Below are 24794 nucleotides of genomic sequence, written 5' to 3' on the forward strand. Positions count from 1 at the left end.
AGACACTGACCGATTTCGCAGTTCTTGCCAGAGTAGCCATCCGGACAGGCGCAGTGGTATTCGTCTGGTTCCGTGTTCATACACGTTCCTCCATTCTTACAGGGCCGGTTGGTCCCACAGTAGTTCAGATCTGCACAGAGACAGAACAGTAAAGTGTGTGTGTGAAGTGATATTTCTGGGAGAAGCTATCTGATAGATAACTAGCAGCAAAATTGTTACGTACAAAAGCCTCCCTGACCAAAAAATAATAATTAAATACTTTGAGGTGTCATTATTCTGCATCTCTGTGCTCTTTAACTTCCAAAACACATCAGCCACCATCACTTTTTTCCTACAAAATGATGAATTTATTCCATTTCTATCTCACTACCCTGCATCCTGACCAGTCTCACCATGAGGCCAAGATGAATCCAACAACAAAGGATCACAGTCCTACAGGAGCAACAGGTTTTCTTTATTTCCAAGACATTGGACAACTGAAATGGTACCTATTATGTCTGCTCACATTGTTGTCACAGTTATATTTTCTTTGATCACTACAACCCAAAGACATTTTTTATTTACTGACTAATTTTAAGATCACAGCTTAATTAAGCCTCGAGCATCTATTTAAGCAGTCGCTCTCTCTGCAAGCCACTTGTCAACCCACCTCCAACCCAGCTCCTTATTTCACGCTATTCATGTTGTTTCTGACTTAATTAATTCTATTCAGGTTATATGCTGCCGCCCTCCCCACAAAACGGAGGTATACTGCCACATGGCAATTAGTGCACACAGAATAAGAATCCTGTGTTGACTAACATGGTCCCGTCAGAGCTAGCGTCTGTAATAAATAACCATAAGGATTGTTTGTCTTGGAAATTCTGGCTATGTTAAAGATGGATATCTTAGATCTTAGAAAACATATTTAACTTCTGACCTTTATCACATAGCAGGCCTCCCCAGTTCTTCTCACAGTTGCACTGCCAGGGCTGCTTGCAGGTACCATGAACACAGCCTGGGTATGGCAAGCACTCCTCACACAACGGACCCTGCCAGCCGTAGTTACACCTGCAACACAGAGAAAAGAAATGTCCTTATTTTAATTACCAAATACTTTTGCTGTTGATACAGACAGCACACCTGGGCAGCTGTTTTTGCCTCCTCGCTTCTTTCTTTTCCTCAATCAGGAACAATATGAACCCGAAAACTGGTTACAGACAGTTAAGCTCCTGAGGACTGAAATACTTGTGCCATTACTAATAAATAAAAAGCACACATAGAAGAGGGAAAACAGTGGGTGAGTGTATTTATTAGCAAAATAAGTGCCTCTTATTTCACACGCACAATAAGAATGTGTTCTTAATAGCACAACCAGCTTGAGGGAGCATCAGGCACACAGACACGCTTAAAAATGCGAGGGGAAAGGGTGGGGGGGTAGGAGGATTTAGCCTTGAGAAAGAGTGATAGTTACGTATTGATAACAATAAAGTCATTTAATACTTCTACGATGTCGGGAAAAACAGAGGAGCACTTGATGTCATGCCATCGTGCCAGTGGGACATGGCTGGTGAACACGAGGGATGCTGCCGGGTGCCAAAAAAAGGGCAATTTATGGAGTTCAGAGAGGGAAGAATTCTGCATACATGAAGGGTCAGCAAGTACAAACATCACTGTACTTGACTCAGCCACACATTACCACTGTGACACTGCAGCTGAACGCCACAGCAGGACAAAGCATCTTCATCGAGGTGAGTGACATGTTTGCTGCCACTCCTAATCTTAGAACATGCAGGGCCAGGGGACATTCCTGAGTGTGTTGTGTGTGTGGGTCTGCAAATATCTCGTCATGCTTACTTTCATGTGCACATTCATTCACATTTCCTACAAAGTTTCAGGTCAATTATTCAAAACTAGCTTATGTCTTACTGCTGTAGCACTTATATATGAAATGTGACTTCACTGCTAATATAAAAGTCCAAAAGTCTCATCAGAAGTCTTCAAATTGTTCATTTTGCCAACATATTTGTCCAAAACTCCCAAGTATTAAGTATTAGCAAAAAAACCCTGCACTTTTATTAGAGTTAAAGCCTTCCTTGGTGTATAATACGACTTATATCATCAGAGGCAATACTGTAATCTACAAAATACTGTCGATAAAAGAGAAAAGTGACCTTCTAAGAGCCCGCCCATTTTGTTTGTTTTGTGCATTTCTTCACACAGACGTCATGCACGCCGTGTCTGCTCTCTGCCCTCTTCCTGTGCCGTGAGCGTGGCTTGAGGGCAAACTTGGAACGGGTGTTTTTTTGTGGAACGAGGCTTAGTCGTCTCGAAGCAGAGGCAGGCACAGGGTTAGCTAATCTGTTGGTATATGGCAGCGCTCTGTTATTCCAAGGCCAGTGGTAACCTTGCCCCACCTGTCCTGTCATTTCTCCGTTGGGGCTATTTTGGGGCCCGCAAAACCCACCTCCCCACCCAACCAGCCCTCCTCTCCTTCGACTCTCACGAACACTTCAAAATGGAAGCCGACCAAAAGACCAAAAGGCAGCGAAATGGGTCTCTGTAGCCTGCTGTGATGTGCTGTAGTACTTTGGGACAATGACAGACGGGACAGCACTCAAAAAAAAAATGTGACTGGGCCCTGGCGTCCAGGAAAACTATCAGAAACCAAAAGAATAAAGCCTATTTGACCCAGGATCACATTTATTATGGTAGCTAATTTCAAATTTTGCTCTAACGGTCTTTAAACTCAATTCATGCAAAATGCTAACAACATATTTTCTGTAGCTGGTGGCCTTTCCTATTAAATGAGCTTGGAATACCTGTGTGTGGTATCAGGCAAACAGAGGCACACTTAAAACAAAGAAAGAAATGGAGCAGTGACCAAGTTCTGATTACATCAAAACATGCACAGACAGTTTGGTCTCATGCACAACTTGCAAGTAGAAATGTTTTTAACTGTATGCATGACTGCAATTTTCATCTGATCTCGCTCTGTATTTGCAATTCACTTATGCATATGTGTGTGTTTGTGTGTCTCGGAGACAGTGCTATGTATTGTTTACTACTGTATGCAGTGTTGTCCGGCTCTGCGGTTGGCAGTAGTGCCCTGCACACTGTCAGCGGTGGCAGAGCGGACAGCCTGTCTGGCTGCAGTGTGGGAGAGCAGGGAAATGGTTTCGGGCAGCCACAGGCCAAGGGTGGCATTACCCACAAGCACCGTCACTGGGCTGCTGCTGTCCCATCAATGGAGGGGGCCATGGGGGCCAAGCCAGGGCCTAAAATATCCCTCCTTTACCACAAAACCCCACGCCCCGCCGCTGCCCCTCAGACAAACCACACCCTGAAGACGGGACGGTGGGCCGAGGTAGAGGGGGCTGTGTGTGTGGGACCGCTGAATTATTTACAGGCAAGTCTCGCGCCCAAATCCAGCAGACGGACTTAGCCTGCTGTTGCCTAGCTACATGTTTAGTAGTGTCACATGAGGGAGCGTAGGTTGTGAATGCGCTGTGTGTAAGAAACAAGATACCAAACACACATTTTTAGTTTCCTTCTGCCAGGCTGAGATGCTTTTTTTCCCCCTGTTTCTTTCTCTTTTCTCTTCCCTCAAAATTTCCCAGACATTAACCCAGTAACTACTTCTTCTTCTTCTGTTTTTTTCCTCCTCTCTGAAATATAAAATGTTTTGACCGCTATGAGTCGGGTTTTCTCTGTTCTATCATGGGGACAAAAGAATCGGGGTTTAATACTTCTTCTGACATCACATTCGCTCTAACTTGTTCGGTATGCGTTCGCCCTGACACGGTTTTCTATTTGAATCATATTAATACAAGCCCGTTTGTTTTGCGAGATCGCATTACGTGTGATTTTTATGGAGCTTTCAATCAATTTGCACCTGACACCACAGGCTGAGCCACACTGTAACGTTTGACAGGCGCATATTTGCGGCTTAGGTGGCTGTCTTCTGAATAAACGGATCCTCCCTGTACGTTATTAGATTTACGTGTTTTGTAAACGGTGAAATTGGATTTGTAATTAAAGGGCCTGCATCATCCACAATTTTCATTGCATCAAAATAAAGTGGAAGTGGCTGGATCCATTTAAGACTTTTCCACTGACTCCATTGAAAGGGGGCTAATTATGTTTTACCTCAAGTAATGAAGGCAGTGTATACGCAAGTGATCCCCATGAACCAAAAGGTCATGAGAAGACTTCAGACTGCTCTAAACGTGAAGTTTTATACAGTTTTTTTTCTCTTGGACCTGTATGATGTCAAAGACAGGGGATACCCTTAGTAGGTTAGTCTCACAGGAGCCCCACTCACCTGCTATTATCCAGTAAGAAAGTTGGCTTAAAGAGAAGGCATAGTTAGCTAAAATACCTTGTTTTAGAAGGTGGATTAATTTAAATTAAAGATCGATTAAGGCTAAAGTACGAAGTTGGTGTGATAGACAAGAGACTGTTTGTTTTTCTTCTGAATAAATTGTGACATAGATCAGCATTTCAACCTTAACATTGATATATAATACAAATAAATCCTTCTAATGCAATTCATTTCATAATTCATTTCATATCAGTTTTTCTGTGCTCAAGAGTGTTACGTTTATTGTCAGGTGTGTCTGTTTTAGTTTTATTCTCACACAGTTAGGCTTACAGTTTTGTTATGTGTTCGTATAAATGTGAACTATCCCCCGACTCTCTCTTTCTCTTTTGCTTCTTCTCTTTCTCAGCGCTGAGCGTATGTGCGCACCTGATGGCGACGAAGCTCCAAATCACATGTTGAGGCACATTCCAGGGTGTTGCTTTCTCTTACAATCCTCTGGCCATTTTCAATGAGAAATGTCAGCCTCATCAAACCTAATCAAACCTGCCACAGTGTAAAACCCTAACCTCCCTCCCTCCCTTCTGTCAACGCTGCTCTTCTGATGTTTCCAAATACTTGGCACTATGTGTGTGTGTTTGTGTGTGTGTGTGTGTGTGTGTGTGTGTGTGTAGTTTGGCTTTTTAAAGCTTGTGTTCCACTCTGTCTAAATGTACAGTTCAGTTCCAAATGTAATCAAATCTAAATATCTCTCTGCTGCCATCTCTGCTGTTCACATAACTGTAAACGCTTCATCAGCCTTTTTTGAATGCTTGTTGCTTTAAGCAAAAACACTGTAGCTAGTGTAGAAGTACTGGTCTAATACTTTTCATGAACACACGGGAGCCATGAAATACAATTTTTTTTGGAGCAGTAGCATCTCTGATTTGTTGTATTTGGTATCTCATAGAACGTTCATCCAATGAATTATCAAGGCTAAATTACTCAGGTAAAGTACAGCCAATCGCTAGACAACAGTGTGTGTTCTCCAACTGGTTTAAAAATGTTTTCTGAGAGTTGCTGGTAGTTGGAGAAAATGAAATTGGTCACATGTATATATATACAACCTCCTTGTGATTGGTTTGGTCAGTAGCAGGTTGTCACGTATACCGTACATGAAAAATGGTCTCCTCAAGGTAAAAATTCAACCCACAACTTTTTAAACTTGTGGTCAGCCAAATTTTTTACTTTGAAGATGATCATTGTTCACTTTCTTTTTTTATGAGATTGAGGTATGCAGACAAATCGACATCTTTCAAGAAACTGACGTGTGACTGCGTCTGTTAGTGACCAGCAATCTGCCACAAGAACCACTCAGAAAAATACATTTTTTTTTCTCCTAGTGACTCAAGATTGTCAGGGGGTCGATGACATGTCCCTTAGCCTGTGTCAACCAAAGCATAATGAAGGTTATCTGTAGTGAGGTAAGTTCTCTTGGTTTTGACACGTAAAATGTCATTTAAGTAATTGGTATTTCTTATTTCATGTACTTTGTGTTGTTTGTGTAAATGGACTTCATTACCTTATTATATATTTATATTCGAGGTACTCACAGACTATGTATTGACCTATAATTTGAGTTACCATTAGCAACCAGTGACACTGCCCTCAATGCCCCCTGTCTTTATCCCCGCTTGCTGTCTGTAGCTTTGTGCGCGGAATCCACACTTCCTAACATAAGAGTGCCAGCCATAACAAGATCCAGGATAGGAAGAGGTGATGTGGGCTCCAGACACTGGAAGAGGGTGGTGGAGGGAAGGGACTGCGGGGAGGTACGGTGCCTCTCTGTTGCTGGAGAAGGATGAGGAAGGAAACATGGAAGAAAAAACAAAAAAAAACAGGCTGCTTTCTCTCTTTCTGTGTGCGGGCAAGAGCAGGCCAGCTTTAGAACAGGAAGCAGAACAATAGCTTCTGGATCAGAGTGGAGCTGAGGGATGGAGGTGGAGGAATGGGGGGCAATGCATCAGACTGGGATGGGGGAGTTAAGAGTGATGCGGGGTTAGGCTGCTTGGTATGTTATTAACAACCCCCTCACCCACTCACCACTCTGTTGTGTCAGGACTGTTATTCTCATTAACTCCCTATGTGTTGGAGGTGGTGGTGGTGGTGATGGGGTTTCCATCCAAACAAGAACATATTTTCCATCACTTGACAACAATGCCGTAAGAGAAACAAAGAGGTGCATAAAAAAAAAAACTAGAGGTGACTTACTTGCATTCTCCTGGCACATTACAAATCCCGTGGATGGGGCTGCAGCCTTGTTTGCAGATGGCTTTTGAGAAGGAAAAGAGAAAACGACATGTATGGATTTGTCCAAAAATTGTGAAAAACTCTTTTATTTAAAAGCATAATAAAGCTAACATAAAGCATTTGAATTCTTTTGAGCTTTCAGTCATTAAAATGTCCTTCCTTAGCCCTCCCTGCTCGTGAAAATGCAGAGAAACTGTTGTGACAATAGATGGATGAACTGTCAAGACAGCTGAAGGTGCCTTCAGCAATGGCAGGAATTTCCAGACATTCTTCACATTCTTGCAAAGTGACATTTGACACGAATTTCCGTGAACTTCTGAATTTCATCCAAAAAGGGCAATAAGGAAGGAAAAACTGAGGATCCACGTGATCACAGTAAGCTTGGATGAGGAGTGTTTATTTGAACCTGGCTGCTTTTGGCTTTCCAAAAGTGGTAAGTAATTAAAAAAAAACATTTAAAAACAAAGTGGAAAATGATGCCAATGAGAGCTTCTAAAAGACAGTTTTGATTCATTTTGATTCATTGCACATATACCAGTACTCCCCCATAAAAAGTGCTGCGATTTCACTATGAAATAGTGAGAAATAGATACATTATTAACTGGTTATGACACTGAAGATTTAAGGTTTAGATTGTATTATTTAGTTAATTATTAGTTAAGGATTAATTATTTTTATTTTCTTGTTAACATTATTACATGGTAGATTGTGTTGCTGTTTGCACTTTGACTGATATATTTTTTCCTACCTTTGTTGCAGTCAGGCCCTGTCCAGCCCTCCATACATTCTTGGTTTCCAGTTTGGTCGCACACATAATGGCCGAAGTAGTCATTGCGTGGACGGCATACTTTATTGCATTTGGTGCCATAGTAGTTTTCATCACAGCGCACACGGATGGTGTAGCCAATACTAGCAATCAAAGTTTTATATTCCACCACTTGTTTCTCCTCTCCAGGGTTAATCATTCCTCTGTGGATGCTGCGCACTATCAGTAGCTCATCATCTGGACAAAGCAAAAACAGATGATACAGAAACAGATGTTAAAAAAATGCTATGACAAATTATGCTTGTTATTTACTCAGTGGACAATTTTTCCTTTTAACTAAAAAAAACCTGCAGCTCATGGAAACAACGTCAGTCGATTTTCACAGGGTTATCTCTCCCAGCTTTTTAGGTCAATATAGCTGGTTGCCAACTGCATAGCAATGGAAGGTTCACAATACTGAACGATGAATTCTTGAGGCCCCAGTGCAGAGCCCTGTGGTACTCCGTGACTAACTTTCCTGTCGCTAAACTGGCTAAAATCAAGTGCCGTCATTAGTGCTGTTTATAATGTGCACTAATTCCTGACAGATTATCTTTGCTACAGTCACAACTTGTACTGTGAAAAAATCCAAAGCCTGTCAACTGGTGATGCAGTTCAAATTTTGCCTCACATGGTATACGTGGACAGACTTCCTTTCGCAGTCTAGGAAAAGTTGAAGTAGTGATTCATTTTCATGTATACAGAAAAAGAACAAAAAACACAGAAATGCTCAAAAGATCTGATGTTTTGAGGTGTAACCTCTGGTCAAGCTTCACTCTGTTCTATCAAGAATGTGGTAAAAGAAAAAATAAAAGTTGAGGAAAAAGAGTGAAAGAATCGGAAAATTAAGCAAGCACAAGCGAGGTCTGCGAGGGCTTGATAACCGAAATGCTTTTTCAGTTTTCCTGCTTGGTGAAATGCTTTTCAGGCCCCCTCCTCTCCTGCCACCCACTTTCAGGATATCCAGCTCGACTTCATCGGAGCCAGGCCGGAAATAATAAGAGACGGGGAACAGGCAAGGAAGGGCGACATAGGAAAGGCCCTTTAGCTCGTTCTCAAGGAACAGAAGCACCACGACCCAGCAGGCTTCTCTGCATTCTCATGTTTTTAGAGAGTGACAAGGTGGAGATGGACTGAAAGACTCGTTTTTCTCTCCTGGCTCATAAGCTAAATGCTGACAATGCTATTAATGATATGTTTCCATTATAACTTGGGTTGCCTTTAGTTTAGCAAAACTTTTCCTTCCAAAATGCAAATTATCTATGCAAAAAACAAAAAGCCCCAGAGATAGGACTACACCTTAACGTTTGATTCAGATTTTCATTCAGTAAGTAAGCATTGAGTTTTCCTTTTTGGAATAGGGATGTGGTTGGCTTTTTTTTATACATGTTTCGAGATCTATATAGTCATCTAAGCTGTCTCAGCTCAAGTGTCAGACACTCTTGAAACTCACGCTCAGTTCATGTCATTGTTGCTAGCTTAGAATGCAATGTATTTTTTTTTAAGTTGTGATGAGTCATGGGTAGATCTGAGCTGAGAAACCCCTTTTAGCCTATATGTGACATTATTTACAAAAAGGAACATTGTGTTGCAATAAATAAGCTCCGAGACTAAAGACTGAGACCATAAACTCATCAGGGGAGTGTTTACTCAGGTCACACATCGAGTGAGCAGTGGGGTAATTTTCTCATAGTTTTAACTTACAATCAGAGGCAGCAAAGGTGACACCCCCTGCTGGCCTTTAAAAGTAATGCACATTTAAAGCATTCCCATACTGACTTTAGATTACAGCAGGAAGGCATGTCCACCTTTACATTACTGGATTTAGCCACTTTTCACACCTCTTTAGTCATGGCAGAAGAATAAGACTGTGAAGTTGTGTTTATAAAATAACTTTTTAAAAAATATTTATGGTCAATAGTTATGGTAATATAATACCTTAAATATATTTGTGAACAACATTTACCCTACAATAGCTCAACTTCCTAAGTTAGACAGTGTAGAAAAATGACTGAAAAGCTAAAAGACCTAGAATCCATTTTCACACTGTCCTGATTTACTGAGGCTCACTGTGAGTTAACACACTGCCACAGATTTCAGTCCCACACCCACCACCTGAAACACCCAGGCACTCACTCACTGCTGTTCATCTCCAGCAATTAGATATAAAAATATAGACCAATCATGAGCTCCCTCTGTAGTGGAGGAGACACACTAAGAGGGGCCGTTGTTACTAGGGAGAGCAGGCGAGGGAAGGCCATTTAAAAACCAGCTTATATAAACAACGAGGGGCTTCAGATCCGAGCAGCTGATCATGTCAAGAGCAGCACGATTGTCTTTGCTTTCAAAGAGAGGAATTAATTTTAAAAATGTAGAGTGATGGCTTTGTCCAACAGTTTCAGTTGTCAGGCAATGTGCGACACAGTTCATGGGACAGGAGAGCTTTAAGAGGGGCTGGGGGTCTTTGAACTTTGACCTCTTTCTCTACCTGACATCTAGCATTTTGCAGAAGTTGTTGTTACTGTTTTTTGTTTGAGTCTGCAAAATCTACACCTGTTTCCTCACAATTTCTCCAAACCAATTGTCTGAATAAGACACGGGGTTGTGACTACAGCTGAGCTGATAACAAAAATCAGAATCAGAAAAGTTCTGCAATGTCTGTCCCAACTTTTCTTTCTTGCTTAAAGACACCAACAAACAGAACACCGAGAAAGAATGCCAGCTGAGTGACGTGACTCTTACATTCTCCAGTGAAACCACGAGCTAACTGGTTGGCAAGGAGTTACTTTCCTTTGTGAACCATCTTCCTCCAGGTGTACCACCTAACGTTTACAGCCATTTGTCATCTCCCTACCTTCTTAAGGCAACTGTAATAAACCTGTTTTTTTCCCATAAATATTAATGGAGCAGTCCTCTCATCTGAGGATTTGTTGTCACCTGCTTGGCACTACAGACAGATCTGAGTTAAATGGCAAATTAAAGGGCAAAAAATGCACTAAATCAACTCCTTCCTTTGATTGCCAAAACTTTATCATAAATTATTCGATGACAGTTAATAGTTTGGCACAACTTAGCAAAAGACTCACTGATATTTCCCATCAGTGAAGAAGCAAATCATCCATTTTTTAAAGTTGAAATCATCACTATACGTGCAGAGACCTCTGCAGGTTTCCATTACATTCAAGATTTAAAGGGGAACCTCAAAAAACCACCATCATCTCCATTCCAGACGTGCAGCTGGCTGATGTATTTTTAATACTTTTAGGACCAAAGCTGAGCTTATCTCTAGAGAATGCTACCAGTGTTTTAGCATCATTCATACTACCATCCAATCAGTCTGACATGCATAATTCATAATTCTTCCCCAATACACCAACAATGCACCAGCTCTGATGCTCAATAACATCTCAGCCCTCTTTTCCCAAGGCTTTTCTGTTTTGCTCTGAAACAGGCGGGGGGGGGGGGGCTTCCTGAAACATAAACAACCTTTGCGAGGCCTTCTTTTTCCTGAGGCCTCTGCAACCTGCAGCCCAGGCCTGTTCATGCATACACTGAAACGCAGGCGAGGAAACTCCCCTCGTATGCTCTCAGAATATTTACCAGAAGTTGAGAGGAAAAATCGACACATTGAGACACGTCACACTTTAATGTTGTTGTTTAAGTGATGAGCTGCTGATAAAGTGTTAGATATTTTGGGAAAAGAGCAATACTTCTCTCATTACTCTGAATTAAACAAAGGTAAGCCATGTTAATTATCCCCTGACTGTGAGTCATGACAGTGGACTTACCATCGAAGACTCTGTACGAAAGCAACCAGAGTTTGTGGTTTGAATTTGGATTTTTTTTTATGATCATCAGTCTAAAAATAATCAATTCATAATGATATAAGTAGCAGAAAATAATAAAGTAATTGACTATGCTTGCTGTTTAATGAACTGTAAAATAAAAGTAATAAAAAATGTATAATAATAAAAGCTTTTATAAGATTTTAGACCATTTACAAAAATTCCACAGACCAAATCTGAAAAAGAACCAGTAGATTAATTAATCAAACCACTGTTTATTACACAATGGCCACTACAGACTGAAGTCTGGCCACCTCTCTGGCCAACCCGCATGACTAGGGCTGGCTGTGGCTCAGGAGGTTGTCCACTCATTGGAAGGGCGACCTCAGTCCCTGTACTTAAACTTAGCAGTTTGTTGAGGCTGGAAATGAAGAGGGACAGCCTAAATCATGCTCAGATTTCACCACCCCAGCAGATCCCTAACCAAACTCCAAGGACGATGCAACTGCTTTACACATGAAAAAAAAAAATACAGTACAGAGTAAACAGGGTTTGGGTTGGAAGATATTCAAAGCATTCATTTCTGGGCTCCTGGGCAAAGCTCAACTTGATTGGGACATCCCTACGTAGATTCCTATTCTTGTGCACGCCTGGGCACATGAGAACTTTCTCCTTCTCTATAATTATGCTACACTATCACTAATGTTTGCTCCACCTGCTCCACTCTCACACACACACACAGCAGGATGCTGCAGGTTTGGGCCTGCTCTCTGACGTGCGTCGCGAAAATGTAGGAAATCCCAAAACGGAGGCAGAAAAGACAAGCGAAAGTAGGCAGATACACTGAGAAGTCAACACTTAATCCCCAAACAGCTTTGGAAAGACACTTGTTTGTGGCTTCTCATTATATCATTAAATATCTATTTTTAGTTTGTCCAGTTTGACCTATAATTAAGCCCAAACTGTAAGCTTTCTCTCTTGACAGGACCCTCGACTGCTGACAGACTAACTGACAGATTCAGGACTGAAACCTATGATCATGCAATGAGACTCAGACCAACTCTGCAAGACAAGACACGGCGGTCGACACATCAGCACCTCCTGCATGCCTGACTGCCTGTCACTACCTTAGAATACACGCCTCCCCTCCCGGGATAAGTAAAGCACCCCCCTCCTGCCGCTGCACCATCACATCTAGCAAGCTAAAAAGTACTCGAATCACCGTCCACGCTGAGCCATAGCAGCCTGTCACAGTGATAACAAAGTGGCGTGCAGTAGCCAGACAGCTGCCAGGATGCTAATTAGGAGGTAGCGAAAAGTGGGGGTGGGGGTCTGCAATTAATGGCTTAACGAGGCAATGCTCTCACAGACTTAATATAGAGGAGAGGCATAAACAGCCTGGGTGACCCCGAGAAGGGTAGAGTAACACAGTTTGTGTGTACGTGTGTGGTTGATCATAGCAGAAGAGTCTGTTCAGTGACAGGTTGCTTCTCCCCAAGACAAGAACTAACAGACTTAAAAACTCCTTTGTCCCACACGCCATCAGACTGTTTAACTCCTCTCTGGAGGGGAGAGGGAGGGGAAACAGGAGGACAAAGGAGGGGGGAACAACTAAGCTGTAGTGCCTCTTCACCTCACTGTGCAATACCTTGTGCAATACTTTTTGTAAATAGTCAACAGTGCAATAGACTCAATACTTGAAATGTGCAATTCACTTGTATTTTTTATTTTTTATTCCTATTTATTCTATTTATCCCCTTTGTATATTTTATTTATATTTGTCTCTGTATTTATATATATGTGTGTGTGTGTGTGTGTGTGTGTGTGTGTGTGTGTGTGTGTGTGTGTGTGTGTGTGTGTGTATATATATATAACAATTCTGTAACTGTAACTTCGGTCGTTGCTGTGCTTTTTGGAAGTCGAATTTCCCAGAGGAACCCACCCGAGGGATTAATAAAGTTCTATCTTATCTTATCTTATCTTAGCAGTCATCTTCATTTAAATTAATGTGAAAAGGTCATTTTACCTTCAATATTAGATGCAAACAAAGCCAAAGCTGTTTGGGAATCCTCACATTATGGACGAGCACCTCCTCTCTTTTAAAGCTATGCATCCATATCCATATGCTAGTATTGCATCCCATTAAGTTTACATCTTCTCTGGCCCGAGGTTTGCTCACTTTCTTCCTTTTCTGCATTTATGTCTGATCTGCACTTACTGGCTCACCGACCTGCTAAGTGTTTACTGTCATTACTGTCTGCACAGCTATTCATGTCTCATCTGATGGCTGTGTGACCTGACTCGTCTTGAGCTTTTTTTCCTCCCCACTATCACTAAGTGTTTGTTTGTTTGGTTAACATTGTAAAATCTTGGCTTAACTATGGGAAAACCTATAAATGCTTCCATCATGAGTTAACACAAAGTTAATGTATTGAGTAAGGAGCTGTTCCTGTGGCATAAAAACATCACGTATGTAGCTAACAAAATACAGTCTGGATACGGGCTGACAACACCCAGAAAATAGGGAAAGGAGTGGTGCTACTCAGGCCTCCCTTCAGCTACACTCCTGATCTCATATAAATAAAATTGGACTGAATTTCAGCTGAATGGTTCACTCAAGGAGTTTTCTCCTCACTGCGTCTGTTCCTGCACGCGTGGAACAAAAATGAAGCTAAAGCCACTGAATCAAGGGTTCTCAAGATTTAATAATGAACTTCAAATTTAGAGTGACACATCATCTTTAATTGTTCTAATGCATCTGTTTGTGTGACGGTGGTTTATGTTAGGAACAGCCATTTTTTTGTAAGGTTTATAAGCATTTTATTGCATTTTTTCTTTATTCCTTGACACCAGCTGTGAATATTAAGAAGATTTTTATAGCTAGAACAAGAAGCTGAAAAATGAGAAGAAAAGCTCCCTTGTGGATGGATGAAATGTACAGCAGCTCCCCAGAGCCGTCATCGACCCACATGACACACCTTGAGAACCCTGGCACTAAATGAACCGGGTCCTGAATCAACTCCGGGAAAATAAAGCCAACAACGCTAACGAAGCGTTGCCTCCTAACGTAGATTGCATCCTTCAATTAACCTTCCTCACTATGGTGCTGGAAAACAAAGCCAAACAGAACTGAGACCAGAAGTGTGTAAACAGGATACAGCTGTGTACTAAAGAAATCTGGTGCTGGCAGGCAGGTCGGTTAGAAGCTTCACAAGTAGATTTGATCTTTCCAGTTCACACTGTCTGTGCTGATGTCTTGACAATGTTCAGTGAGTTTATCATAAATGAACTGTGCATTTATGCATTTATGCCCCTTGAACCATCCAAACAAAAAGAAGTCAGCTGATAATAATTTATTTTCTTGATTATTTAAAGATTTAAAAAAGCCTAAATGTCACTCTCTCATCATTGAGATAGATGGAAACGATGGAAAGAACACTGAAAGGTGGACCTTACCATTGCTGTGTGTGCCGTTGTCCCTGTCCCACGCCTCCACTATCACAGTGAACGCTCGCTGAAACACAGAGAGGAGGAGAGACAGAGGTCATCACGGGGTGCACTAATACGGAAACATCACAATCAACTTTTCTGCTCAGACTCGTGCCCAGTTCATGATGTAGACATGGCACACGACAGTGAGTTTACACAGAAACCCAGATACGAACAGACACGGAAGACTGCTTTCAGAAACTGGCACACACACATATTTGGCACAGAAGGTGAGAAGCGGTGGGAAAATTTGTTTTGTTCCCACACTGCTGTCACTGATTACCTTCCGTGTAACCAGGGCTAGTTAAAAAGGGCAGCAACCTGATCATTCAAAAAAGAAAGCATTCACCTGGAAAGTAGCAACACACAGTTTCCATATGATCCTTTCAAGTTCAGTCAGATAGACATTCTCCTAATTACATTCTTTATATTTTTCTCTCTTTTTTTCCGGATTCTCTGGAAGGTCAGCACCCCCAGAGCTGGCAGGTTTTTGATGACTTGCCAAAAGGCGGTTAAATAGACTATATTGATCTCCAATGGGGAAATATAATTTTCTTGCCTTCTCCACTGAAATCCCCCACAGGAAACTGTGTTCCAACTTGTTTTAAATGTCTAGGTACGCATACACCGATCAGGCATAACATTATGAGTACTGACAGGTGAAGTGAATAACACTTATCATCATGGCACCTGTAGTGGTTGATGTGTTAGAAGTGGGAAAAACGGGCAAGCCTAGGGATTTCAGTCTGACGAGGGCCAAATTCCAAAGGCTAGATGATTGCTCCAAAACTGTAGCTCTTGTGGTGTGTTCCTGGTCCCCAGTGGTTAGTATTTATCACAAGTGGTCCAAAGAAGGAACAGTGGTGACCAAGAGTCTTTGATGCATGTGGTCTAAGTATAATAGTAGTATTGAGCTACTTAGATTATACACCCCTGCTAGAGTACTAAGATCATCTTCCCAGTCACTTTTGGTAAAGCCGAGATCCCAGCTGAAGACTAGAGGTGACCGAGCGTTTGCCTCCATCTGTTGTTTGGGTTTGCATGTTCAGGATGGTTACTATGCCTTTCTTTGGATTGTCTGTCATCCACAGAAATGAGGATTAAATTTGGATTTCTGTGTTAAATAATACCAGATACAGTAAATGTCACAATCTGCTGAGTGCTAAACTGCAGGTTTATGTGTATAATGCGTGTGAAAGCCCAGCATGCCTGCACACTGTGCCCTACTTTCCTGAAGAGATGGACTCCACTGTCCCACAGCAACAAACTCAAACTGTGGATTGTTTCAGGTGCAGGGCTATTTTTCCCCCCTCTCCCTTTTTTTTCACGTGCATCAGCAAACAAACCGAGATGGAGCTCGCTGTCTGTCATCTGCATGGGGCCAAGCAAGCAGCTGTGAGTTCCCATGACCCAAGTCTGACTCAGAGTGACTGAAGGCTGCAGGGAAGATTACAAGGGAGGTTACAAAGTGGCGCTAGGAGAGATTAAAGACGAAGCGCAAAAGACATGGGGTGAGGTAGAGCGCTCAGGTGCTCGGTGGTGCTTTAAACGTAATTGCGTGGTGTGAAGCTCTTTGGGTGGGTAGCTGAGAAAAGTCGTGAAAACAAGTCCAGAATCGAATGCTTCGTGGCAAATAGAGTGTGACTAAATGATTAATGACGTACTTGAAAACGAATCAAAAATTCATGTTCAGTTTTGTGGATAAGTTGTTTTATGCTCAACTAGTACACTAAACGAGTGTCACTGTTTCTTTAGTCTCATGGAGCTCTATTCAAGTAAAGTCTGTCGACTAATTAAAGGGAAGAAACAAAATAATTGCAGTGAATTGGCATTATATAAGGAGAACTGATTTTTTTGATTATTCTAGAAATGAAATGTGACTATATATATTTTTTTAAATTACGCTTTTTTCCCCCTTTTTTCTTCACCCATTACATTTTTGAAGTAATCACCCCAGCACCAGGTAGACATTTTCATCTTTTTACTCTACACATCACGAACTGATTAACGTAAAAACTGCTGTATCTGATGTTAAAATCCTGGGTACATGAAAGGTAAAGCTCCTGTCTTTACCTCCCATCTCTTTACCTCTCATCTTAATTCAATGAATGCGCCTACTTTACCAATCCTAAATCTGAAAGTTGGAGCGATCTCAGGCATGCCTGCCAAATTAGCAACGCAATCAAATGTGGGAAAGTGGAAATGACATTAAACAAAGAGGTTTCGTAGCCGCAAGGTGTCTACGTAATGTCACAGAACTTCCAGAGAGAGCCAGAGGCATTCACAGGAGCATTTTCTTACAGGCTCTTTACACTCCCTCTGTGAGTGTAGGCATGTGTTACAGCATCACCACAAGGGACAGAAAGCCGCTACAGTTTTCCCAACTTTTATTTTGCAATGCAGCTATTACTACAATCGTTTGGAAGAGGATGAGCTATTCTACCCTGCGAGATAAAGACTGCAGCAGTAATATAAGCAGTCACAGTGTGAATGGATGAATGAGACATGTTGTATAGAGTCTATACGTAACCATCGCCTCTCTGGGCTCAAATATTAAAAAACAAGAAGGATTGTAAAAGAGGTAAAGTCTTCAACACCAGCGCAAATTTATTTTTACAATTTATTTTAACAAGATTAAATGTTGAGAAAAGATATTCAGCCATTGGTTTTTCAATGCTGAAGTGTTTGCTAGCACATAATCTTATAATTGCTCAGAGTTGTTCCAGTACTAATAATCCCCAAACTATGGCATCATTCTGAGGACAATCTGAGCACAAAGTGTCCAGATCATACCAGCTTCTTCTTCTTCGGTTCGTTAGATGACACAGTAGTGATTTACGAGCGCGTGAGAAGCCACAATTCTACTCTGAGTGAACACAAGTGGACATTATCATAATCAATTTTCCCCTTGTAATCAATTTTAAATGTCACAGCCACTGACTTCCAGACAGATGGGGTTTTCTCCGAACCTCAGAGCACCTTGACATGAGTGCATGTGTGTTTCTGTATAAGAGTGTTTGTCATAGACTAAAGCAGGAGGCTATGTGTGTCACCGAAGGCCAGGAGCTTGAAGATCAAAGTGTCACGTCCCTGCAGTCTGCAGCGAGACAACCTTATCTGTGTGTTTGTGTCTGTGCGTGTGTGTGTGTGTGTGTGAGAGAGAGAGACATGAGGCTTGGGAGGGGAGGAAGGGAGTGTAAGGGTGCGTTGGGAGACACTTGACACCTCCTAACCAATTTACAGGAGTCAGAGGGATTTGAGTTTTCATTAGGCGAGGAGAAACCAGCCCACTCCTCACCGCCTTCACCTGTTCAATGAATAAATTACTGCCTCACCACGGCAGGAACAGCCGCCAGCGACACACAACTCTGCTGAGAATAAACTGTACAGTCTGGAGCTGCTCGACACGCTGCAAATTATGTGTATCATACGCACTAACAAGCTTTCTTCCACTGAACTGCAGCCACTAGAAAACTTGGAGTTCTCGCTTGGATAATCGAAGTCACCCTGATTTTACTTTTCCATTCCCAGAAGGGAATTCCAACTTTTTATAAAACTGATTCAGGGAGTAAACTGAAAAAAATATGCAGTCTACAACAGCGCAGTCTCAATCTGAGTCTTTTGGAGAACCCTCTGAACGCACTCAGCAGTGTGTGTAATATTGTTGGAACAAATTAAACTGCACTACAAGCCATAAGAGAAGCTATTGTGCAGATGAAGTGGTGCCAGTACTATAAAACTAAGGCCAGAAGATCATTCACTGTTAAGAACTCCTAATAGTACTAGAGTAGGTTTGCATTATTCACAGCAATAATCAAATAAGCTGTATTTTTCTCACTGCGTATATCTGAAACAAGATGTTTTAGCTTCCTTCTCCTCTTTTTAAGCCAACTTTTTCTGATTGGCAGCTACTTGAAAACAAAATACTGCAAAAGGTGGGTGTGTCAACAAAATCTCTAATCACCATAATTCCATGGTTCGTTTGCTGTATTGGTTTCTGTGCTTTATGTCAGGTTCTGAGTGTAACTTCATATAGTTAGAGTATATAGAGTATATTTGAGCTTACATAAATGCAGCATAATTAAAAATGTATGTTACCACCTTGTCTTGTCTCCCTCGCCTCATGCCCCTCCCTGAGCCTGGTTCGTCCAGAGGTCTCTTCCTGTTAAGAGGGAGTTTTTCCTTCCCACAGTCGCCAAGTGCTCGCCCAAAGGGAGCCACCTGATTGATGGGGTTTCTCTGTATTATTACCTGTAAAGTCCCATGAGGTGACTGTTGTAGTGATTTGGCACTAAATAAATAAAATATAATAGAACAACTGAACTGAAGGATGCATTCTTATTCAGTAATACCTCAGGGGATTCATTTGGAGGCAGCAAACTGAACAGCTGAAACTAACAATTACAACTAACGACCATTTTGGCTCCAGTGGGCACCTCTAACAATCATTTAATTTACTTCCACTTTAATTTTGGAAATCCTTATAAAGGATTAGAGAAAGAAAGAAAGAAAGAAAGAAAGAAAGAAAGAAAGAAAGAAAGAAAGAAAGAAAGAAAATCACAGCACAAACCCTTCAGAAGAACTCAGGAGCTAAAAACAAATGTCAAAAGCCTCCATGTGTGAACAGTCAAATAAATTAAAAGCAGAGTGCAGTAATGTAAAATTAATACCACAAGGATGTTGCATAAAAGATGTGCAACAACAATTTTTGAAAAACTTCCACAGTCACAGGTGGAGCATAATGACGAGGAATGTTCTTTGAACTGAAACTCACAACAGCCAGGAATTGTTCACGGCAAAAGGAGTAAAAAAAAATCCAGAGACCCAATTAACAACTTTTCCAGAGTTGTGATCTGAGGAAGAAGAAAAAAAATAAAAGCAGCAGCAACACCTGTCACGTCACACCTGTTAGTCTATTGACATGAATAAAACATGTTGCTCCCGGCAGAGAGGGGCTCGGATGGTTAATTTAGCACGTTATTAACAGAACGAGCCCAGCACCCCTCCACCCACTACCACCTCTTCTCTCTAAGGAGGCCTCAATGTGCCAACCCTCCCCGAGGAGGCCTCGTTCAGACAGCAAATCTAATCAAAGCTAATCTAATCAGGTCTTTATACTGGAGCTGCAGAATGGTGAAATGACCCAATTCACTTTTCCCACACCAAACGCGTGAAAAGCTATTTCTGTCGCTCCAGGTCACGCCGCCTCCTCCGGCAACAGAGAGGAATTCTGTGAATTTGCCTTTCATACTGAATCAATAGCACGTATGTCTGAGGGAGAAAATACCACCTTAAATCCATTAGTTAGTCCTAAGTGATATAACTAAGAAAGAAATGTGACTTTCTCTAATCATACCTCTACAGTAAGGTTATACGCACAATAGGTATCTGTGCATCCGAGTCTGGATGCAGTCTGTAGAGTGAGTATGAGTGAAATTTCAATTGTGCAGATTCTCCAAACTTTGCACTGATTTATTGTAAGGAGTGTGTCTGTGATTAGCTCAAATGCTTGGCTGAAGCTACTGATTTGATTTGTAAACTCAGTGAAGTGCTGGAAAAGACCAGAGAGAGAGAGCCAAATTCAGACCAACCATGGCCGTAAAAGTCCACAGTGGCTCACTGAACAAATCCACTGGGTTTACTTATTTTTTTATTTATTACAACCTACTGATTTCCGAAGTGAGCTGAAGCGAAATATAAGTGTGTAGGTACTGTGGTGGGTTCCTTGGGTAATGTGCAGTTCTAGATGTGTAAGTGGCAGCAGGCTATTTTCAGAGCAAAGCTAAGCTAACACGTCGAAGACAAACAAGAACAGCTTGAGAAAAGTTGAATTTTATACAAATATTGTAATATCAGATACAGAGAGAAAAGAAACGGCACACATGTATCCATACAGCGTGAAGAAAAGCTGGAAAGATGAGTTTACTTTGCTGATGGACAGACAATTTGTTAATTATATGATGACTCCTTAATCACATTTAATGATGCCAAATGCTTGTATGCTATAGCTTCTCCAACATGAGGTCTCGCAGCTTGTTGTTAGGTGACAAATCTGAAACAAAGGCTGAAATCTCAACACAAATGTCCACCATACAGAATCATAATTCACAATGTCCAGTGGCCATGTGCAGCAGTTAATACCCAGTTAAACGATGCTAGTCTGGTGAAAGCTATACTGTTCAAAGATTGTTCAGGAAACTGAACTGGAACTGCATAAAAGTCATCCAAAGACATAGACCAAAACATCCAGGTGTGCACAAAAACAGCCAGTGAGGCAGTCAAGAACAATGTTTATTATCGTAACTTTGTTGTCTGCAAGATCTCTCAAAACTATGTCAGAACAACTGAACTGATTCTAATGTAAAAACTGCAAATAAACAATACACTATTTCCCCTTGAATCATACTCACAGCAAACCTCTTGGCTATGAGGGGAAAACTCCCGACTCAGCACAGGCACACACACCTGGGGCTGCGACCCGGCCAGTTAGCCAGCCAATTTCAACTGACCTGTGTGTTTAACCAACTGTGATCAAGCAGCCTGTGGCAAGAACAATATTTTTTTCAGTTCTTTTTACTTTCTTTATCAGCCCTCTAAAGATAAGCTGACGTATGATATAAATCCTAGCTTTGTAAGTCTGAGTTATTCCCTTTCTGTTTACACAAGACACACAACTGGAAATACCTGCAACTCATTTTTTCATGTTCTGACATTTACATACTAAACCACAAACTGATTTAACAAAGAATTCACTGATCTTTTTTCATTTCCTTTAATCTCCACCTGCAGTTTGAAAGTTGGAAATTGCCGAGACTTACAGTAATACCTCTGATACGTACAGTAGGATTAATAATAATGAGGACTAGAAGTGAAAGAAGTGATAATGAGCAGTATGGAGGTGCTACCCTGACTTCATCCCAGAGTCCAAAGACACATTTGCTGAATATATATTTATGAATAGCATATTCAGCACTTCCAGATGCTCTAATGCTGACAATTTGCCCAACACAGCTGTCCTCCTAGATCTCTGTTTCGCCTTCTCTCCACTTGTCTTGTTAACTCAATATCCAGGGACAATAGCTGAGGTATAAAGTCATTGTTCCTGCTGAAAGGTGCGGTGACAAAGAGGTTAAAGCAGGCCTCATTTCCACAGCTCCACTGGGAAAGCGATATTCACGCCATGGGAAAATCCTGACCGAGTCCTTCAATAGTGGCCCACCTTAGCACAGATGTGACAAATAAACGGTCCACCTGCCCTTTGCTGCAAACACAAATAATGTTTTTTAACATGTGGACAAGGTGGGGGCAGTTAGGTAATGTTAGGTCTAAATGCTGTTTTAAATGAACTTCTTCAATGGTAGATAAACTTTAAGTGGTATGAGAGCACGTTGGGTTCAGAGTTGCACATTTATGCCAACACAGGATTAATTTTAGTGCATTTAAAAAGAACTAAACTCCTTTTAAAGTGTTCTAATGGGCATCTATAGTTTCAAGATTTCTCAAGCAAACTACACTGATGACGACAAGCTTGTGGAGCTGCTAAAAGCTACAGGACAAGTGGATGAGTGGAGCTTCATCTCTATCAATAAAAAGTGACAAGAAACAAGAGAAGCAAATAAAAAATACCTCAAAAGTCAGAGAAGGATGGAAAAGAAGGTAGAATAAATAGGGCCCTTAATCCATCATTTCTCTCATTTCTCACTCACATACTGATGCTCGCTCGTGCTTCACTATGTGGCCAACTGGCTAAAACTTTGGTGTAACCTTCTAACGCCCAGCTACGTCTGATAAAGTACAATAGGAGTAGAAATGTCACATTTCTTTACAACGTCAGTTTTAAGTTGCCTTACAATGTAAGACAAAGACATCACAGGCACTTTTTATAGATTCGATCTGGGACTTTAAGTTAAACACAACACATTTAAATGTCTGTTAATCTTATAAGCATACCGGGTTAATAACATTTGCTTTGTTTGATCAGCTTTAAATGACTAATATCAGACATGACAACCTTACACTTTGATCCTTTACATGGAAAAGGAGAAAGGTAGATTAAGTTTAGTTACATTATAGCGCTTCAGAGAGTATTTCACGGGTTTCTCCATGAAGGGGAGGTTGGGCAATAGAGATTATTGGCAGAGATTTGGGTCCCACATGAGTTGAGAAACCCTGCTGAACCTTCACCCAATCCCTCTGGAGAGGCCAGTTACAACAGGCTGCACAGTATCCACGTTTCAGGGGGATACAGAGGACGAAGAGGGACTTGTAGTAAGATGTGTAAAGGCCCATTTCTATGAGTTTCTCTCCAGTTTTATTACTTCAGCCGAATGACGAGTAAGGGTAAGGTCAGGGTTTGTTCATGCTGTATATCTTTGCAGTGGTTTACTTGAACTCTAGTGTGTTTATTCCTTTCGTTCGCTTCATTTTTCCACAAAAAGAATGACAGTCGTGTCAGGAAGTCTAACTCCTACTTCATGTGCTCTTTACTGGAGTAAACTCTAAAAAAGAAGATCTACCAACAAGTGTGTCACTCTAGTGTAAGTATAAACTACAAAATCCTGCAAACAACTAAAAAAAAAATCCTTATAAGATGAGGATTAAGATTTGATTATGCTTGTTGAATTGCTGACCTTGTGCATGAAAGAATTCCAAAACTTCTCTCCGTGTCATTTTAGTTCATCAGCTGGTTCACAGCATGAACCTAAATGAGCCAAATACAAAAATAAAATAATGCAATGATCCTTTCCCAGTCTGTTTTTGGACAAAGAAAAAGCAAACCTCAGGTGAACGCTGAACCCTGAAAACAAAACAAACTAACCAAAGCCAAAAACCTTTTAACTAACACAATATGTAGTTGGAGGGTGTTCTCCTGGTAGGTACCCTGTGAGAGAAAGAGGGAGATGGATAAAATAAACATGGGATTGATGGGAGATTTTGGGAGGTAAATAAATAGTGGAACAAAGGAAGGTTTGGCCATCACACAAAATCGCTTTCTCTTTTCCATCCCGCCTTATGTCCTCTTCATCCCATCATAATGTCTCTCCCTGTACCCACATCTAACTGCGCTCTATCAGCCCTGTCAGCAAAACTGGAGAGTCGAGTGGGAAATTAAGCTGCTCTGTGTGTATATGCCTCTAACATGTTGTTTTTATCACCCCTGCTCACCTCAGTGTTCATAATCCATATACTACTTCATGTCTGCCTCACCAAAACACACACGTTATGAATTTAACACAATTAGAATGCTGGAAAGTCACTTATATGACCGTGTGACCGAGCACCAAATCACAACATCAGTCACCTCAATGCATCAAGGCACTTTATATTGTAAGCTATACTAATGCAGACAAAACCTCAACAATCAAACAACCCCCTTTGAGCAAGCACATGGTGACAGTGGGAAGGAAAAAGTGCATTTTAACAGGAAGAAAATCTCTGGCAGAACCAGGCTAAGAGAGGGAGTGGCCATCTGCTGCAACCGGTCAAGGATGAAGGGAGAAAGACATACGACACTGTAATGCAATAGTATTAACCTGCTGTGTTATTTATGATGTGAAATGTCAATTACAAACCATGTAAAGCATTCTGTGTAGTTTTATCGTGACTAAATTCTATTCACGTTTTGCTTTAGAAAGTAGCAAGCTAAAAAAAAATTTGTATTTACTTTAAAAAGTTTGAATTAATGATGTAAACCCATTTATATCACCACAGCCTAATAAGTGCAGAAACACAAACCCGCCCCCGCAGACACACAAGTCACACATAAAATCAAATCCATCCACAGCATGTGCATCAATCAGCTGACCAGGCAGAGCAGCTAACAACACATTTTCATGCCTCTGACCAGAAACAGGTCATCTGACATCAAACCAGCGTGGGAAAGATGAGCAGATCCACTGTGAGTGCAGTTAACATCACGTAACAGAGCCTCACCATGATCACGCTGCAGGCTTTTAGGCTTATTAAACACAAACTAAGAGAAGCAGCAGGCTGGAGACCGCAGACTATCATTTCTATTTTGTGAGCGGCTGCGTTTTCTGAAATCTGCATCCATGACTAAAAGCTTGCTTTCTAAAACTGCTTACTAGCACTCTGGTGGACACAGCCAATAAAGCTGGTTCAAACT

The 24794-nt window shown here is 41.3% G+C and overlaps 1 protein-coding gene across 2 annotated transcripts in view; it reads right to left on the reverse strand.

The window, feature by feature from the left end:
- Positions 1–24794, reverse strand: part of LOC146611617 (protein jagged-2-like) — a 51393-nt gene that overhangs the window by 18869 nt on the left and 7730 nt on the right. For both annotated transcript variants that reach the window (XM_085343163.1, XM_085343162.1), the window contains exons 3-7: positions 14636–14693; positions 7338–7592; positions 6551–6611; positions 920–1050; positions 11–130 (exon numbers count right to left, since the gene is read on the reverse strand). In XM_085343163.1, the coding sequence (XP_085199289.1) occupies positions 11–130; positions 920–1050; positions 6551–6611; positions 7338–7592; positions 14636–14693 (625 nt within the window). The remainder of the gene's footprint in view (positions 1–10; positions 131–919; positions 1051–6550; positions 6612–7337; positions 7593–14635; positions 14694–24794) is intronic.

The sequence above is a fragment of the Diplotaxodon limnothrissa genome, linkage group LG19 (assembly GCF_057381915.1).
Source record: "Diplotaxodon limnothrissa isolate DT_005_m linkage group LG19, D_limnothrissa_male_GT1.1, whole genome shotgun sequence".
NCBI lineage: Eukaryota > Metazoa > Chordata > Actinopteri > Cichliformes > Cichlidae > Diplotaxodon > Diplotaxodon limnothrissa.